Source organism: Varroa destructor, unplaced genomic scaffold (genome assembly GCF_002443255.2).
Source record: "Varroa destructor unplaced genomic scaffold, Vdes_3.0 BEIS01000001.1, whole genome shotgun sequence".
NCBI lineage: Eukaryota > Metazoa > Arthropoda > Arachnida > Mesostigmata > Varroidae > Varroa > Varroa destructor.
In genome coordinates, this window is record NW_019211454.1 from 34,738,793 (window position 1) to 34,759,606 (window position 20,814).

At 41.7% G+C, this 20,814-nt stretch overlaps 1 protein-coding gene and 1 long non-coding RNA gene across 15 annotated transcripts in view; one reads left to right on the forward strand and one right to left on the reverse strand.

The window, feature by feature from the left end:
* LOC111243831 (uncharacterized) overlaps nucleotides 1-17,749 on the reverse strand; it is a 158,598-nt gene extending 140,849 nt beyond the window's left edge. For 13 of the 14 annotated variants that reach the window (XM_022790013.2, XM_086978190.1, XM_086978187.1 and 10 more), the window contains exon 1: nucleotides 16,976-17,749. Coding sequence is in view for 1 of the 14 variants with exons in the window: in XM_086978180.1 (XP_086834306.1) it covers nucleotides 4,079-4,208 (130 nt within the window). In the remaining 13 variants the exon portion in view is untranslated. Of the gene's footprint in view, nucleotides 1-4,078; nucleotides 4,354-16,975 lie in introns of those variants that run through there. The other variant, XM_086978180.1, reaches the window with a different exon arrangement.
* Nucleotides 4,606-9,247, forward strand: LOC147758558 (uncharacterized). The gene is made up of 2 exons (XR_015319618.1): nucleotides 4,606-6,016; nucleotides 7,116-9,247. It is a non-coding gene; the product is annotated as an uncharacterized LOC147758558 (long non-coding RNA).
* Nucleotides 17,750-20,814: the final 3,065 nt, after the last annotated feature.

A 20,814-nucleotide genomic window follows, 5' to 3' on the forward strand; every position in this document is an offset into this window, starting at 1 on the left:
GCAAAACAGATGGGAAGGAGGGGTCAGTAAACCCACTTGAACCGAACAAATCAGTGTCGAGGCAGGCGGACGAAAAGAGTAGAATAATGAATTAATGTAATTAATTGAAATCGTATCCATGGTAATGGTCCTAAAAGATGTCCTAAAAAAAAAAATAAGCCCAACTGAAATGAACCTGTTGAGTGTCAAGTAGGGCCACAAGGCATGGTTACTTTTATAGCTTCTGAGACAAATTCACTCGCCATTAGAAGCACTGCCACACCTGCTGAAACAACATGTACGATGCGTCGCCATTCAGCATAGCTAGAACTATATGAAACGCAAATATATGTGCTCTATATAACCGTGGTTATATATACATATGTAGTGTTATTATCTGAGCGGAAAATGCAATTTGTTTTTGTTGTATTAATTGTACTTTAATTGCGGTTCCCTATTCACCTGTTTCCCTATGTTTCTCGAGTTTTGTTGCAGTTCTTCAACGAGTAGAGTGATTCGTCCCCTAAAAAGAACGATTGGTTAGCACCCTTTTTTTAGCGGGAAAAATCTCATCGGAAATAAAAATTATACTGAGGAAATAATGGTCAGCTGTCTACACGCAGCACGGTGCGCGCGAGGCCAGCAAAAAGCGGCAGATACTAAGGGGGAGATAAACGAATATACAGTGTTCACCCGTACTGCCCCAGCGGAAAAGTTACCAATAAAAAGCACGATCATTCGGCATTATTAATTTAGATAAAACACCATTTACCTAGTACAATAGAACTTGCTAAACGTCATGCTATTGTATCAGCTGTTCGAACGATCCTATGGCTTTAATCGAGACCCTTGTAACATTAAAATGGCTGTTATTGAACTACAATGAGTAAGGCGTTAACAGTTGCCCTGCCAGAAAGACTTGTTTCGTCACACTATTTACGAAGGGTGCGCTACAAGATAAAATCTTGTTGTTTTGCTTAATTTAGCTAACTGAAAGCTTTGTATAAAAAGGCATAGGTGCTGACCTAAACGTTAAAAAAATGTCAACTGCCGGTCATGCAACGCCCTTTAGAAAAAAACAAAAAACTTTTATAAAAAATGCGCAACATGATTTTTTTTGCTACGCATGTGGCTGTTCTACTCTGCCTATTTTTACAACTTGTATAATATTTCAAAACGCGCTTCAGTGCTGAGATTTTTTGAAGTATATCAGAAATCACTTATGCCCATCTATAATTTAAGGAGTATTCAGTTGAAAAAATTATTATGAGTAATATTTGTAAAAAAAAAAGATGAGTTATTTCATAAACATCTATTTGCTTGCATATTATATTAAATCATAGAAAAAGGATCTATTTCCTTGTGTCTATGACTAGATATTGATAATTATTTACTGTCAAAAGTAGGTAATGTTCGCTAGCTGTCTGAGCATTTTATCTATTTGTTGTTCTATCTGTGCCTCAACTATTTTTCGCCTCTTTTAACGTATTTTTTTTTCAGACACTTCATATTTTTGGGTTTATAAGCGATCTGCATATCTCTATGGAAGACACTACGATAATAATATCACTCCGACTATAGTTATGAAGTATTTCTAGTAGGCCAAGGTTAATAAACCAAGAGAAAAAAAAATATTTAAAAAAAAAATTATTCGAATACCTTCTTTAAAAAAAATCCACCGATGCTATAAATAACTAGATGCCTGTTTTCTGTATTTTTCGGGAAGCAGGTCTGTAGCTGTTATATCATACCACAATTATGAACGTTCCGACAGCGTCTACATCTCGAGCAAAAACATATTGTGCAACTGTGAAAATATGTACAATAGGCGGTATCAGCCAACGATATTTTGCGGATATTGGCTCTATTTACGTTTCCGTTGTTCAGTCTGTGGTCCTGACCTATCGGCATCCATCCTGTCGTCGTCAGCACCCGGTCCTGCCAGCAGGCATCTTTACTAGGTCAAAAACACCCGTTTGTTATCAGTACCAGTGTAAGCTTGTATATGTGTTTGAAACACGAAGTAGGCCATTGCTTCACCCTGCTTCGGACGCTGTCGCGACAACCCAGAACGAGGGCTCTTAAAACGTGCAATAACAGTATAGAGCCTAGCTGTAAAACCTAAGCTCGTCATAGTTTAACTGCACTTCCGCCCTTTTTATCTGTCTCTCAGTTGAAGTTGCTGCTTCGCCTCCTACTGCTGGCTGGGCAGCTGTTTCATAGACCCTGCAAACGGCGTCGTCAACGGTCACAGCCTGAATCTGGCAAGTTTTGCCGCTATGTCACACCATATGCACACCATGCCGAAGTTTAGCTCACACACCTTGTGCCATCCCATTTAGCACTTTTCTGGGCATCAGCCGAGCGAAGTTCCGTCCTGTCGTGCCTGTGGCTCCCGTTGGCCTGACTGCACCGCGCTGGATGTGCTGTTTAGGCAAAGCCATCACACAACCTAAGCAGTGAGCCAACTTAGTGAACTACCTATTCAATACCAGCAGACATCTATCGAAACTTACGATCCGGCACAGTATTTCTCAGTTGTCCGCACTGCCATGGAATACTATGGATGACAGCGATGTCTACGTACCTTACCAGAGCAATCGCGACTCTAATCGGCTAAATCGCCACTAATGTGAGGTCGTGCCTTGAATATCGTTCGGCCTCTTCGTCACTCTCTCACGAACGCCGGCTAAGACCAAAACGACGTTTACATTTTCGATTTGGCCTTTTTTGCAAATCGGAAACGGGAACGGTTATAAAATTCTCCTGGGAAATCCTGTACGAACAATTGCGTCGCGATCGCTCCTCAGTACACCCTCATTTCATTCGTCAAAGGCACAGATGCCACTGTGCTGATGTTCTAACGACGATCAGACGTCTGAATCATCGATGTCGTCATCTCAAACAGAGCGAAATAACATGTAAATGGAAAGAGAATCGCCAATACTTTTTTTTGAACGACGAATTAATCATATCCGCGCATTGTGTAGAAATCACTCTTGCATTTTATGCTGCATACGTGTACAAGAGTGCATAGATTACGCTGCCGAGCTCATGGAAGTGACCGCAATACGGACGGGTATACATACATACACACATACGTACGGTATAAGTATCTTGGTTTTACCGAATATTTTATCTTATTCGCCTTATAAGATGGTAGGAGACAACGCGAATTTCAGAAGACCAGCATCACTTGACCACGACCCTGCGTACAAATAACAAACTTCACAAATCTACCCTCTTAATTTAGTCCTTTGTCTATAAATTGTCACCAAGCCCTGCTACTGTGGAAAACAATCCAATTGGAATCCAGCGTAATTAAAGAACAATAGGTTCAGTTAATCTACTACATACATCTGTATGGGAGCCGATTGAGCTTCTCGAACTGTGTATGTATATATATATATATATATATATATCATCACTAATAATAACACAGTAAAGGGCAGAACCGTTGAAATTCCGTCCGCCTAAAACTTTTAGTCTAGTGCTTTTGCTTTACCGGACAACGCCATCTCCAGCCGCTAACCCTCCCCGAGAGTGGTCTACTGTATCATTGCATTGGCGAAGGCTGCTGATGCCGTCACCGATGCTCCGACTTTGGCAATTGTGTTTAAAAATTTCGGTTGGTCGAATTACTTTTGTTATTCTGATGATGCTTATCAAAGTTTCAATCATCAGTGTCTTTGTGTCCGTAGATAGATCCAATTGCGTATATGTATATATATATATATAGCAGTCAGACTGACTGATTTGGACCGACTGAATATGTTACTTTAGTTATTGTCATCGTTATCGTCACTTAATTTGTCACATTTTTAAATAAACATCATTGTTTACTGTTGTTGGCCCGTGCGGATCGACATCGCTATCCGAATAGCTGCGGCCAGTAAAAGAAACAGCTTACGCTGGAGCGATGACCCGCTGCCGCAAAACAACATTCAGGGTCACCGCCATCCGCAGCAAAGGCAACAACAAGCACAGCATGCAATCACAAAAATGGCTAGCTTAGTAACACTGACCAGCCGCGCAAGGTCATTCCACAATAACATGTTCACAGTCGGCGCTGATCAGAAGTCAGCGAATGATGACTTACCAACAACGACGCCCTGTTTCAGCGTCAGAGAGCCGTTCTTGCCGTTGCCATCATTATCCGCATGGTGAGTTCCTTGCAAATGACCGACGCGAGCTAGGAACAAATGAACGATACGCCGTGCTATCCTCATCGTCCATAGGCTGTCGAGTCACCGATTGGCCGTGCCACTGAAGCCGCCGCAACTGTGTCATGATTTAACTATCAGACTGGATCAGACTGGTCACTTGCCATCAGACGGCCACATGACAACATCGGGCGATCGATAAAAACAAACACGCGCCTCACAACCGGCGATAGGAGTAATGTTAAGTTTAAAGAATCCAGTATCGATCGCCATTGCCGCGACGGTGCAAATCATTACAGGATACATCGGAATCGGGAGGTGCTTCGAAAAGCAGTGTTAAACCAGAACATTCAGCCTTACTCGTCATTATTCAAGCGTCTGTCAGCGAAGTTTGTTCATCGATTGTGGTTGCAGACCGAAAGGATTCTGAATTTTTTATTTCGTTCTGAACTCGCTCATTTGAATTAATTTGCACTCTGCTTACTTGTAACTCCGGATTCAGCCTTCGTTGTATAGAGAATGCTATCAGGTGTACACCGATGCAGCCGTGTATCAGACAATACAAAGCGACGTATTATAGGCAATGGATGCACGTCCTCTCAATTATAGCTAGCGGTTTGGCCCGGCATATCGTCTGCGCTCCAGAGGAAGAACGAAGCGAGCCAAGAGAAGACGTTACGTACGAAAAACGTGAAGGGCAACAGCAGGAGCCACATCAGTAGTCGTAATGGTATCATCGGGGGAAACGGCGTTCCGCCACGCGGGAGTGTAAACGCTCAAGAAAAGGCCCACGGAATGGCTGGCCTGTTGGCCACAGCATACGAACAATAGCCACCAGAAGTCAATTGTTACCACCTTGTTCTAATTGAAAGAATTGCGTATATGCGATGGGATATCTGGGGATTGATTTCGCGACAGTCAATGTATCAGAAAGCTTCACTCGTATTATTACTAATAATTACTATTTTCGTTCGATAATAGCGGCTGTTGCAGCAGCAGAGTAAACAAAGAAGACACCTTGTCGAGAAACGTTACCCCCGATAAATGGATGGGGCCCATTGTTTTCTGCATCAACCGCCCACAAATATGCACCTAACGATACGTTTTGCTTACCATTGTTGTAATCGAACGTAAGGCTATCGAAAATTCGCGATTAATATTCCAGTCGTTAGTTAATACGCAAGATAGAGCGCTACAGATCTTACGATAGGAATTTTATTTTCGTCTTTTATACATCTTTTACAAAAGTTTATATATCATCGTTCTATCGGAATGTTTTGCCTAGCGCTCTACTAAACCTATACGTTTTCTAAATTTATATTGTATCTTCAATGTTTGCTTCTATTTCAAACATGTTTATTAGCTCTCAGCTGATCACAACAGCAGCAGTAGCAGACGACTGAGTTCCGCTTTGCTGACTTTATTTTATTTAAGATAGCTCAGGCGAGCCAGACGCCGGATGCGCAAAGTAGCGACAATGGCAAGTCGTTGCTGAATTTAACGTTCTTGAGAAGTTGGATAGTGAGAAGGAAGAACACGAACGGCGGTCAGTTACTGGAAAAAGACATAGCAATTCCTAGTCGATTCTGGTACTAAAAAAGATACGAGAAACACAGCAAGCCAGCTGAAACTCTACTTGTAATTTTTTTCTATAACGACTAGTGCTATCGTGCATTCTCGCTTTTCCTGCAACGGGAACTGTAGCAGCATATCTACAAATCAAACCTAACCTCAACGTGTGAGAACGTGCAGGAGTGTCGCTTCTGATAAAAAGATACATAGATAAATGTGCAAGACAGACAAAACAATACGTCTAGTAAAATGTAACACTATTGAATGGGAAAAGCTGCACATTGTTGTGCTGTGGACACGCGGTGAGTATGTGTATCCGTGAATAGCTACGTGCAAGTTTGCGTCCGCATATGAAACTTTAATATGGGCACATAAGTTTAGATACATCAAGTATATATAGTATCGTGTTTACAGGCGTTCTGCAGCAGAGATTTCATGACTACGCTGGTTGGGCAGCGTCCTGTCACAATTTCAGATACAAGAGAGTTCTAAAGTATGATATTTTATGGCGTTTAGCTGTTGAAAAGCATAAATCTGCGCTTGAGGACTCGAACTTTCTTATCAAATTGTAGCTAGCGAGAGAGCGTACTAAAGGACATCAGTTAGGACACATGTAATATATTTCCATATATTGTTTTATAATAGTTCTGATGTCTTAACTACACAACAAGGAGTGTTACGTTCATGATTTGTTTTATGGGTATCTAGCATTCAGCGAAAGTTACAGAAATAGGTGATGCACGCTGCGGGTTATCTGTTTATGGAGATACGCTTAACACTTTTACGTGCAAACGAGGGGACGAACGAATGGATCGTTTCATATCGCAGTAAATACATAATAGCCAGCTATTACGAACTTCACACTACCGTACTCAGCAACGTTTTAAGTCACAGTAACGCCGTTGTCAGAAGAACGTTATTTGATTTTAGATATATGACAGAACATTGGCGTCTGTTCCTTGCTTTGAAGCAGCGTTTCCAATAGCGAAGCTATTTATCGAGTATATATAACAATATATAGTACGAGGCGCAAATTTACCGGCACTAATTGGTAATAGCTGATAGCTATTGTGATATACAGGTGTACATTAATATAAGATAGTACATTTTGGCCTTGGGCCAACTCGTTTCTCTCATCATTATTCTGTTCTAAGCAAATTACTCCGTACCGTACAAATAGAAAAAAGAAAAGGTTCCGTACGTTCAACGCGGTTATGGTTACGGAGACTGCTTATCACGATTTGTTAGGGCAGGATGTCAGCTGTTTGGCCATCATCTCATGGTTGGCTTTTAATTGCAGTCAGTAGCCACCAGCTCAGAGCTCTTATCATGGAGACGATTTATTTGAATATATAGGCATGACGAGCCTGTGCTATTTTGAATGGTGTTATTATATTTCAGTAATCTTCTGGACGACAGTTTTCTATGCCTCTTCAAGCAAACGACCTCAAGCAAGCTGGACCTATAATCGACCATGGAATAGCGCACTTCTAAATGAGAAATTAACATTCATTCTTCCTTAAAAATACCTAATATTAGAAAGGTAATAGATATACAGCGAGTTCTATCTTTTTCTCGTATTGTTTTGGTGCTTACGTTCAGCCTTCATTACCACCCGAACTACTCCAGGATACGTTTAGAGCCTTGCGCCTGCATACGTTGGCCGCCATCCGAGAAGTAATCCGCGACTATTCGTCACCTATACAGATCTGTGAATACCATATATTGTCTGTGCAAAGTAGTAGAGAGTAGTAAACGGCGGAACGCATCATCGTGATGCTGGAGTGATAATTGGATTGCCCACTAGCCTTTGGACACCTGAGGTTGCCTAGATTCGAAATCGGACGAAACTACACGGTCCACCTCGTGCTAGGGAGAAGCGATTGTGCACGTATAAAAGGAACGTTTGTTTGCAATCGCTAACAGAAATGTTCATGATATTATTAAGCTAATCCAAAAGATACTACACGAATGTTTGTCATCATCGGAAACGCACTGCAAAAAAGAGAAAGCCAGATGAAGACAGGGAAATCGACGTTAAACTGCTTTGGTGGTGGCATTAAGAGTTGAATTCTCGATAAGAATCAAATGCAACAGTCGTTGGTTAGATTTCGCCTCTTCAACCTAAAGCACACAGAACTAATGTGTTAATGTAATTTTTTCATAAAAAAAAAACATATAAATGATATTAAATTATGAATATAGCGATACGAGTTTAATAGGCGTGTACGTATACGCAAACAAAAATGGCAGCCTTAATAATGAAGAAAAAACATTGCGATTGGGCCTTCTTGTAATTTACGTACTGAAACATATCGCTGTTACTACGCTAGCATGAAAATGTAATTCGCGTTATCACGAGGCGGGCTTATTTGAATTGTCGTATGCAGATGTGCTCCACTGTCTTCCCAGTTCTGCCGTATAGTATGCGCAATCTGCCGACGAGTGACGAACGCCAATAGAAACTTGCATCGGATAACCGACGGCCCGATACAATTTTTACAAAAACGCTGCCCTTGGCGTCAACTCGTTTACGAACAGTTAAAACAAATTCCTTGCGCCCATCTGCAGCTTCATTCCTCTTTTAGCCCTTATCAGCCCCGAAGAGTCACAAGGAGCATGTCAAGCCGTTGAACACGCAACAGCCCTTGTCTTCTACTTTTCGTCGTCTGCCAGTAGCTTTGGAATACGCTAACACGCAAGGACGAGTTAGCATAGTCGCTTGAGGCTGATAGCAAGAAGCTAACTTCTTCGGGCTACCGGGCGGTAATCCTAGTACAGCGGCGTCATGTATTATGCCTGCCTATGTAATCTCATACGTAAGTGCTTTTCAAGCTAAATAAGAAAGAAGAAAAGAGACCGGCAGGACAGCATCTAAAATGACTGATGAGGTTTGAAAAACAACGGTTTTAGAAATTTTTTTTATGTTCCAGCGTCGAATAAATTCATCCTTTCTCCATATCATTGTTCAGGTTCACCAAAACTCTCACTGCCCGATCTTTGCTCTGGTCAGCCCTACTGCGACTCCGAATGTTCTCAGTGCGCCTCTACGGCTTTATCTGATCGACAAGTCGATTCCTCCTATAGAAGACTGCTGTGCTTTCAGTAAAAGCTATTTAAACAATGCCAATATCCGCTCATGCTGTGGAAGCCTTTACAAACAGACTTCTTCCGCGCGGAGCCTAGTAGTCTTCTTGAAGAGGAAGCCTGGTAGTTAGGGTTCTTCATCCTATATATTATATAGCATGCTATATCCGTACACAACAAGCAGGGCTTAGACAAAAGAGACGAAATCCACTATAGACCCCAGCAGCGAACATCATCTTAGCTCAAGCAATGGACCCGTTGCGGTATCAAGTACCAAAATACACAGGCGTATCCATTTTGATACCAGCAATAATAACAAGACATGAAAACGTATGTTTTTAGTTCATAACACTGTCTATGCAATATATTGACGCCGTGAAAATGTGTTGCGGAAAAACCGAACATGTAAAGTTTCAATAAATGCTATCGGTGACCAATTGATTAGACTCGTGTTTTTTTCATTTTACGAAGTTATGCTACTTAAGACAGCCAACTCATTCCTGCGTTCATTACAGTGGTACGAAGCTTATCATTCTGTTTTTACTTGGCTTGTAAAAGTCGTTTTCATACTTTAGATAATTGGTGCTCGGTCAAACGGGACGCGCTCGCGTGCATCCATGCAGCTGTATATATATATATATATTCTACCTGCAATCTTCTTAGTATACACGTGGTCTTTTAGACAGAAGTTGAAACCCTTGATGTATGCTTGATTATCGTCGGGGGTCAATGGCTGCAAGCCGAATGTTGCATGTCCTGTACTTCTGTTGAACTTACAAATCTCAGTCTCAATATAACAGTAGTTAATAATTCAATTATATCGAATGATAAGGCAGCTTTACGGGAGAGAAAGCAATCGATCAATCCAGCTTAACGGTTTGAAAAATATTAAAGCATCAAATCAGCGCGTGCTTCTATGCGATCGGCCAGCTCTATTCAAATCGAAATCTTGTGACAGTCGGCAGGCAATACATATATACATACACATAATGTTTCCAGTAATTATACGGATGGATAGATGACGCTATACGAGTGTTAAAATATAATCCAATGTTTAGACTAAATTACGGTAATATCATGGCAGTAACAGCAATGACAAGACTGTCGGCAAGTAAGTAAGTTCATACTTCAAGCAAAACGCACACGCAGCTTGGAGACACTCCCGACAACAGCGAAGCTAGCAATGACAATTGAAGAAGCTCTTTGAAGGTATTCATCGCTTCGTGTCTTGGTCAGCACTTCGGTGCACTCCTAACGCCACGGGGTCTCCGTTTATTGTTCCTTACTAAAACCGTAAATGGGGTTCATCGAAAGGGTTAGGCGTCGCGAGCCTAAGATGGACGCGGCAAACCAACGAACAAACTTTTAGGCTCAACAACTAGCACATAGGCAATTGGACTTTATTTCGAGGAGCTGCTTGGAGGGGCAGGTCGGCCATCCGTTCCCTTAAAGCCCAACGCGTATGGATTGCGTGCGCGCCAATAGGTGTTCTGTTGCGTGTTACGCATGTGGACTTTAAGCATGTGGATTATTTACCTAGAAAATAGTTTAGTATAAGTGGCGATAAAATGCTACGATATTTCTATGATATCTAACAGGCCGAGTACGCGGCATACAAAGGCCACGTTCGAGGGTTTTTGTCATACTTCGTATCGTCTAAGTCTAGAGTTAACAGGGAGTAACAGTGTTAACGGCTTGGTGCATGTCGATTAGTGTGTGAAAACGGACGCGTACTCGTACATCGAGTAAGTAACTGCAAACTTTTGGCTCATTGTCTTCTCGGAAGCACTGTTTCGTCTTTATTTTTACGAAAACATGCTTTGTCTCTTCTGCGGCAGATATATTCAGAGTAAAGGTAGGAATCACGATGTATAATTCGTCATAATCCGACTAGTATTTAAAACGTGCTTTACAATTCAAAGGTATGAAACAACCAAGTTTGAACAGTAGACGTTCTACGCAGCATAAACGTACGTGATCTGATGAGAAACAAGTTTCGTTTTTTTGCTAATTTTTTAAATTTACTATTATGTAGATTATAAAGTGAAACTGATGCATGTTTGATGCTCCAGCTAGGTAAAACAGGTAACAGTCCTTCGGCAGCTAATCCACTTTGAACATATCACTCCACCCCTATCCAGTACCAATTATTTCTGGCTGTACTTCGACATAGTTCTTGTTTTGCATATAGCTCCGCTTGCACAAGGCATCTATACATACGTATATGTAAGGACATATCAAGTTAAAGTTATTCAAGTGATTCGGGATTGCTCGAAAGATTATAAACTGGCGATTTTTACTCTATAGAGCCGGGCAACGTTGAAGAACACAAGCCCTAAAGTTGCTAGTTCGTTGTTTTTGGCTAACCCTCAACGTGAAGAAGATCAAGCTGTGCGCTAGCTACAGAAGCAGCGACAACGGCAAATGAACCACGACCGAGAAAAGAAGAAATAGCTGCTGCATTTTCCGCGTCACTCTACACTCATTGCTTACCCACGATAGCTTACGAGGGCTGAACATTTTCACCAGCTCTTCGTCAACTAGCGAATTCCTCGAAGTGGGCCCTCACAATGCAGATAACCAGCTAAACAACCCCTGAGAGCTTTGCAACCCTACGACAAGCAGTAACCAAAACTTGCACAGCAAAAACCAGGTAAGGTATTCTTTGATGCAGCAATAGCGATCGACCCCACGTGCATCGAGTCATAGCCGTGCATATCAATTTGTGAGGACGCCAAAAACATACACAGCGTTTATGGAGAGACGTCAAGACGACTCGTTCTCGGGTGTGCACTCAGTTTACTGGCGCACAGGCGCCAGCGATTGCCGCTATCGCATGTGATTTCTTTTGTAATATTCCGCGCAAAGAAGAGGAAACTTATATATATATATATATATATATATTTATATGTCTACGTTCTGATTTGTTTTCATCCCGTCAAGAATCTGAAAAAAAACTCGAAAGATTTAATGAGTAAAAATACAGTGAACATGAATCTCTCGTACGAGTTTCTCTGCGTACGAAGAAAACAGAAATTCACTTTACTATGCGCTGCTAGCGTAGAAACAAACAAAGCAAGGTTTGTCAAATCCAGCCTAAAGGTAATTTTAACTTTAACTTAAGCTATAATAGGACAAAAACGTTTTTCTACCCCAAAACTTTTCTATATGGTGAACACTGATGAAAAAAATATAGAGCATAGTTTCGATCGATTACTTTAAACTGTTCAATTAATAATACGTTGAATTCTATCTACGTTAGACCCATCAGCAGAGGTCGCTGTCATTTTCCTTTCACGCTAATTAGCCTACGAACAACAAGGATTTCTGGACAAAATTATAGGACACTGCACTTGTTCTAGCGCTAATAAATAGGACGATATTTTTTGCCATTTTTCCTCAACTAATCATATGCTTCAATCACCCTATATAAGGTGGCAGTTTTTAAGCCGAAGCAAACATTTTTTATACCTTTAAATTATATAAGCGAAACAAATATGTGCTACTTATCGATTTGCTAAAACCATAATCTTATCACTATTCAGCTTTTGGTTTATGGGCAAAATATAGTACCAATTATTTTTCGCCATCCCTTCATTGAAGCACAATGGGTATCGTCAAAAGAGTTCGATTTTGGAGAGATCGAAACAGATGATGGTAGTCAATGATGATGGTGCAATATCGGCGCTATATAGGAAAAGCACTAAATGAAACAAATATTGAAAGAAGCACCGATGGAAAGAAATCTTTCATTGAAGTTCTCTAAATTTTTGCTGGATAGCTAAACATTGTATGATCTGGCATTGTAGCACTGGAAGACAACACCCCTTATATTTGCTAGTTGCGAAATGGCTTATTGCAATCTTGTTCACTGTTGAAAATAGACGTTTAAATCAATTGCTTTGTCCGACGACAGCGGCTCCTAAGGCACAGTTTCTGCTCAATCCTACCCAACACCCATTAGCTTTTTTGACGTTAGTCCGGTCGTTACCGCACACTGTGGGGTACATGTTGTTTTTTTTTCCATTTTCTCCTTGTCGTTCCACCGCCTAAGGTCTACCATTTTAGGAATGGTTCTCTTTTCGTTAAACTTCCGTAGAGTTTCGTTGATCGAAACACAAACAAACTATTCTTCATCGTAAGTTCATATTGAATTTTCTTCAGATGCTTTAAAATAATAGTATATAAATAGCTAAACTGTTTAGCGGTGTTATGGCTACTTAAGCGTCGATATTGCTCAACTTTTGCAACAATGTCATCGTATGTTTACGTAATTGGTGGACCGCTATGAGGGCCTCTTTCACATCTAAAGGCTCAGAACGAAAGCAACAGAGCTATCTCTGGGCCGTTTTTTCCAAAAACGTACCTTCGTTACAAATAGCACAGTTTTTTTTTTTTTTTTTTTTTATGGGCCTGGGCAACGTGTGCGTCTTTATCGCAAGATGTGGCCATTTTTTGCCAAAATTTTGTTCATATCCAAGGCATTCTATCGTAAGTCTAATTGAAGCTTTAGCACATCTGCTACCATTAGGTCTTAGCTTTTAAACGACACCAAAAGCTTGTCGCGTTGTCGCCCTTGACTAGTGATCATCCTCTAGTAAACTCTTGCTGTGCACTCTACCTCAATCCATAGTTTGTACTTGGTCTCTTCGTTCTTCTTTGTCCTGCTCATAAACAAGCCGTCTGCTGTTGATGCAAACGGCAAATGCTTGCTCCGCACACTATCGGCGCCCCGCCGGATTTCTTTCGCCCCCGTTGCGCTATTGTATACGCTGTACGTTTTTTGGCTCGTTATTTTCGAATAAACCAATATTTCTATGACCATGTTATCATTAACGTATTGCGATGGCTGCCCTCCCTTGGTCTGCCTTCATTTCGACCACTGTTCCCGGGGATGCGTCTGCCCATTTGCCAGCGCCATTTCAGACGTCTCTCTCTCCTCTTCTCTTCTCTTCTCTTCACTTTTTTTCTCTCTTCAATCGTTCGTCTCCATTCCCGTCCAGCCCTTTCACTAGAATAGTGGACGCGGCATATCCTCGAAAAGGCCTCGTTGACCGACGACAAGCGGAGGCGACGACCAGTGATGTTATTCCAGTAGACCGCAAGCCTGCTTAACCAATCTAGTGTAGAACCTCGTTTAGCCTTCCCCGAGTCTTTCTGTGGATCACCCACTCACTCAGCCCCTCCATCTGTATGTCTACCCTGTCTCGTAAGTTGAATCCACTTGGGGTCGAAAATCAGGGGACAGCGTAAGGGTCACGTTGTGGCAAAGCCGCACGGTCTATTTATGACGCATCATCTACTGCAAATACAGTGCCGTCGCCATTAGCGATCGCTGCGTCCTATCCGAATTCTACTCCGTTCAACAGTATACTGTGTTACTGTATGTAGAACAATGGATACATAACATCACGTTTCAGTTTGAGGAGTGACATTTGCGTACCACCAACATATTTACTGTATCTCTCTGGCGTTCTCTAAAATGAACCGCGCGATTATTAAACGACGAATAGTGCGGCATTGACTGTAGAGTGCCGCAAAACTGTCTGGAAGGGTTACAAGTCAAACTGACAGGACAAACATGAAGTTGACCTATGCAGAGAATGTCTCGAGAGCCGTCAACTTGAAACTGGGCCCTAGCATTCCTCCACCCTTTCCAATGATTTAGTTGGCGAACAAAGCCAATGGGAGCATACAAACGAAAGGGTGTGAGGTTGAATGGGTTCAGGCTAATAATAGAAGTATGATTTCCCCCGAGATCTTCATTAGAGATGCAACTAATCACTGTGGTACCACAAGAGAGGTATGGCAACTGTAGTGCTGGCAGCTGCGACCAGCGGCTAAACCGTTCTTGAACCGAAGTAAACTACGACCGGATAGAGATGATAAAAGGCAAAATGGGTGACAAAATTAAGGCTAAGTCATAACCCCACAACACCGAAGCACAACACGCCTACTCGACAAGTGCATATGTGGAGTTAATACCAAAAGAATATAATCACTATTATAGAATACACACATATCATCGTTGAGAACATTTATTCATCTGCACATCGATTGGCAAACGTACAATTTTTTCATAAATACAATATTTCCACTCTTTTTTTCTGCTTCTTTTTTTTTTGTTTCACAAATTCGACTGGATTTCCGTATCGTCGATGATTTTGTGATGTTGTTAGATGTCTCAAACGAAGAAACTACCAACTACAGAAACGCCATAGGCCATGACTCAGCTGCAGAGGCAGCTGCAGACATCATCGAAACGAACGACAGCAACGGCCGTGGCTTCGGTGACGCTGTCACGACGGCAGTACCAATTTCGAAACGTAGTTGCTTAAATAAGGTTTTTATGAAAACACTACGTTCATCGTGAAGTCATGCTTGTGTATCACTATAACTGATTTAACGGCTATCGATGACTCCAGAATGTCCAACTCCCACCCTGTACATACTTATATATCAGTGTGAGTGAGTGAGAGCTCGTTTCGTGTTCTGCTCTACTGGCGCCAAAAACACCAATCCACAATACCTATATATGTATATATATACGGACGACTATGTTGTTCATTTTCTGAGACCAGCAGTATCGACGGCGTCATCAGTAACCCTTCCCACAACAGAGACCACAACAACAGGCAAAATGATCACTTTGGCATTTGTGACTACACGATGTTGTGACTGACTCCTGTTGCGTTGACGCACTCGCTCCGAATGCTCGCCATGATATTTTCTCCCTCCTTCCACCCTTTTCCCGCTACCGGTTCCCTGCATCGAGCGCATTTCACCAAAATTGTCATCATCTTTATCGGCCGAAGCATGAGTAAAACGTGCTTCGTGCCTGATTTGTCATCTGAAGTGGCTGTGCGACGACAAAGACAAAGAGGCGACAGCGGCCACAGCGCCAGTAGTCGCAACAGCCAACAAGAGATGCCTCTGCCCGTCAAGCAGCACGACAAAGCGTGTGCATGCTCTTTCAAATTTTTCCACCGCGGGACTGCCCACAGCCCCTCGTCATCGGTATAACAACGAGTGACTCCAAAGATGGGTATCTGTCCATACATAGACATCTGCATGCATGAGTTGGTGTGAATTTGAGCCCACATACAAAACGACGATCAAAATGTCAGCCAACGTTATCAGGCAGATTCCACAGAGCAACGGATGACACCGAAGAAAACGCGGCCTGTATCAGCCGAGTAGGGATCGAGGGTGAATTTGAAGGTCATTTCCCAGCGAAATACATAAAGGGCCATTTTTGAGCAAAAGCAAAATGAATAATAGTAACAATAGTCGTCATTTGGAAGGAAGCTAAATCTAACTGAGAATGAATATAATACTGAAACAACTCATATTAACACTGTTTGTTTGTTTGTTAATTAGCTATATTTTTGACCATTTACGATGTACCGGGATGTTTCTAGTCGTATGTTTAGAGATACATGTGTGTTACTGCATTTGACCTTCGTCTATGAAATACGCACGGGATCCATAGGGTAACACAACCAACTGTTAGTCTTGACTTTAGGTCGAGAAAATTGCGCTAGCCAAAATTGATCAGTAGTACGATAGGGAGAGACTTCGAGAGAGACTCAATAGCGGTTATTGTGCTTGCTGATCACAGTATTGCTTCATAGCTAACGTGTTATATCTAAGGTATATCTGCTACCATCTGATGGGATCAGAGGGATAATTCTAGGTGCGGTATTTTTCCATGCCTTTTCTCACGAGCTAAGTATGTAGACACGCCGCAGTTGTATGCATACGGGAGAAAGTACTCGATTTGCGGATACCAGAAAATTCTACTACTACTCCAACTCCAGCGCGTAACTGGAGAAGTTATTACTACAGCATTAGCTTTATGACCATCAAGATTCTTTTCCCGAAACTCTATTTTTATTGTAACCCTCCGTAATCAGCGTAAGAAACGCGCTCTAGTTGATTTCCCTAGGCGAGTGCTTAAGTAAGCATATCTGATAACTCCATAAGGCAATGGGTCCTACCACAAAATCGTCTATCCTTATTTTTTTCTCCCTTTTGTTAGAGTTTTCCTCTAACTACGACCGCTTAACGCCACATTTATGCAGTGTGAACTGCATAAATGTGGCGTTAGCCTCGCGGTTACCGACCTTGTTTGCTGACCCGCGTTCTACAACACCAGTGTCTCCCGGACTTACCTTTAATCTAGTAGTTTTCTAAAGGTCGCCGCCGTCGTCCTCTCCGGCTCGTTTGTCCGAATAAACGTTTGAGAATTTTTGTTTTTAGTTGCTGCTGTTAACGGTACACACGTCTCTAGGGTTTGTGCTGATGACACATCGATTATACTCCAAGACCGATTCCACTTTGCTTTATTCCTAGTCTGTTATCCAATAGGTGTTAATCCGACAATTGGTACAATAAGATTCTGCTGTTGAAACTCCTGGATTACGATCACAGTTTGTTGTACTAGTTGGACAAAGATAAAATAAACGTTTGTTCCGTGCCCTTTGCTGGATTACTACCGTTTTGTGTTAAAATATTTAAAGCTTCTCATTGTCGACGACACCTGACTGTTGCAAGTGCACTTTTCGGCGTCCTCGTTCCCAGTAATCTTGCTTCTGATCATTTCGTATTAGCCGATTTCCGGTACGACTACTGCTTATAAATGTTCAAGCATGACGGCCTATTAGAGAGAACTAAGCGCAAACTAACGATGCACATTGGGCCAACTGGAATGAGAGCAGTCTAAGCGGCAGTAACAGCAGCCGCAGCGGCGGGCGGAGCTGCCGCAACATAACACATTTACACGTGAATTCACTCCACACGCGTCCGGTAGCTGCGTCCCATCCGTCAGCTAAATGCCGACTGAAGATCAAATGTTTTCAACGACCTGCCCTCTCCACTCTGGATGCCTCTGGCTCCCTCCCCAGTTCGCCCGCGCTGGGCTGCGCTCAGGTCCGTGCTGGGGCCGTTGGGCGGCAGAAGCGGGTTATCACTGCGCTGGGAAGGTCGAACCCGCTTGCTGCTGCCCACAGGAAGCGGTGAGTGGTCGTACTTTTAGGAGAGGGTCTCAAAGAAGCAAACGCCAGTTACACAGACATGCACAAGTATCTCTCTCTCTCTCTATATATATATATTGGAAACAGCCAGTTGAAAGAGGGATGGATGACAGAGCGGCATCGTCTGCTAGCTGATGGCGGCGGTTTGGCGAACGGTTCTGGCTAAGCAATATGAGTTAAGGCCATTTGATTTGTCTTTTATTGTACACACATGTTACACAAATGATGCATACGACATCGTGACTAAAGTACATTAGGAAGGAAATACTTTATAAGGTGTATGTCCAAAAGGAATATTGACGGGGTGTAATACTTATTCTTCTCGTTTCTGTAGGGTGAAACAAACGAATCCAGATGACAATATATTACTTGTTTAACTTGAGCCTGAAGCGGTTCATATTCACGAACATGGTGATGGTTTGTCGTTTCCGACATAGAACCTGCAAGGAAAATCGTTGAATCCTTTGTTGTACTGATAGTGGCTGATGCAAACCTCTAAAATGGTCCAAAAGCTGCTGAAAAAATCTTGTTAAGATTACCTAATTAGGTAACTGTTTTTTAATCCCCTGCATAAAACGTCATACAGGCGTACATTTTAATCACATCGGACGCATTCCTATATTGTCGATTGTTTCCTTCTTCAGATACGTTCAATAAGCTATAGTCAAGCGCAAAATACAAATCCAAATCAAATGGTGACTAGATGTTTCTTCTAGAGCTTCATGGCTCTTTTTACGGCTTTGTATGCGAAGTACGTAGGTAGATTATGGCTTTGGGGTTAAAACTGAGGATTCCATCGATGTTCATCTACCAAGTGTACAATGGAGAGCTTCAAACTGGCATAGGGTTGGTGTTTTAAATTCCAGTTCAGTTTTGTCTTTTGGATATTGCGTTTGAAGAAAAACCGTTTAGGAAGCGTAAAGTAACAGCTTAACGACCAACACTATTGGACGCGCCATGTCCAGTTTACAGGTCCTCAAAGAAAAAACGCTACAACACTCGGTACTACAGGTACGCTTGACTTGTGCTGTCTCTCTTAGTCACTGTTAAATAGCGTTATAATAACTAAAAGTACAGTTAGAAATGTCTATAGGGATTGTAAGCGTGTTTCTATTGGAACACGCTAACTTCATTGAAAAGCTCATCGTCGTCACCAAGTCGTTTCATTTTATACGACGCTTGGGTGCCGTCTTGCTTACGTCGTACTCGAGATTATGCAAAAAGGCTAGTAGATCGAAGAAGGACATGAAATAAAACTGGTTAAATCTTTGATTCGTACGGATATGACTAGCCATTGTATTAAGTTAATATAAGTAGCCATTTCGAATCATTCGCTTAATAAGAAGAAGGCGTTTCACTTCAAGTCTAGCGATAAATTAATTTATTAATATTGGTCGTCATGTGTCGATGGTAGGAAGAGATGATGATCTGTTGAGATGAGGTCTGGAGAATCTCCTACTGAAGGTATTGCAAGGTGGCCTTTACAGCTTTTATTGCGTTGTCACGACTTGGCCTTATGTATCGGGCATTTCTGTTGGATCCCTTCATTCATTTGATACAGCTGGGCCATATACAGATGTTTGTACACTGCCTCGTCCTTCTAAAGCATTTCGCACTGTATACGACTGTTCCACTACCACCGAACGCTAGTCACCAAAATGGAGATTTAACTGTAAGGTTGGGCTTATTTTCCGAAAATGGCTATTTGTTTTTTGCTCAATAGAGAAACGATACTTGCCGTCACTGGCGGCAATTTCGCGTTAGAAACACGTTATTCTGTCTACATGTTGTTGGACGCCAGACAAGGCGTCGACGAATAACGAGAGCGACGTGTTTTTTACTCAATCTATGAAGTACCCAAGCACCTAAAAAGTAAATTCTATAGTACTATCATATTAACGATTATATATTTAACGATTGTCATATTTTCTCACCGGATTCAATATTTGTTTACCAACCGTCTTCTTCTTAAGTCCCTTTAACAGTTTTTTATCAATTCCAGATGGCTGACCAGGACAAGGTACATCCTTTAGTTACAACGTACCGTTGTTAAACGAGCTGTTTTTACAAAAAATAGAGCAGGTGTCAAAAATGCGCCTCTTCTTCATTTTCTTTTTCCCTAGAAGCAATTTCTTTGGAGCTTGAACTCGGCACAGTTCCGCTCATGGCACAACAATGAACTGTTGACTGTTATTAGCGGACTGATAAAAAAGGACAAGCCTTATCGAATGGAGAAGAGAAAGGCAATATTATACACAAACCGAAGGTACTTGAATTCAAACTTAATTAATAATTATACATTAATTCGTTATCTTCGTATCTATCTGTTCACATTTTTTTCTTAGTCTGTATATCAGTGGATATGACGAAAGGATTTCACAGTAGTTTCTTTGTCCGAGACCGTGTTTAAGGTGCTAATCGGACCTGTACCCACGCTAGTCGTCAGAAACTATTATCCTGACCTTATACGGGAGGGAACAAGAAAAATAATTTCCGGAATGTCATGTGGCGGTTTGCTTACGACGCGTAAGTTCTAAGGACGGCACATAATATCAGGCAAGTTGATTTTTACACTTTTTTTTTTTTAATCTCGAAAGGCTTTAGAATTTTTGATGATCAGAATCTCGAAGGCGTTACCTCCTAGGATATTTTGATCAAAATGTGAGAACATACCAATAATTGCGTAGCGAAGCATTTTGTTTTCGCACACTTCAACAGTTTATTAATATGTGAAAATATCTACATGTTCGTTTGTAATACAGATGTCAGTCGAATTCGAATCTGTCAAAAAGTTCTTCTCGGTTAAGATCTTTACTCGTGCGCGAAGCTTCTCTCGCAGATCTCACCGGCGATATCTTCATTTTTAAAGGTAATCGTTGGACAGAACAAATACAATGAGATGTGAGAAAAGATTTTTGCTTGCCTTAGGATTTCCGCACAAATTGCTTTCCCGGACAAGTTCAATAATTTCAGTCACA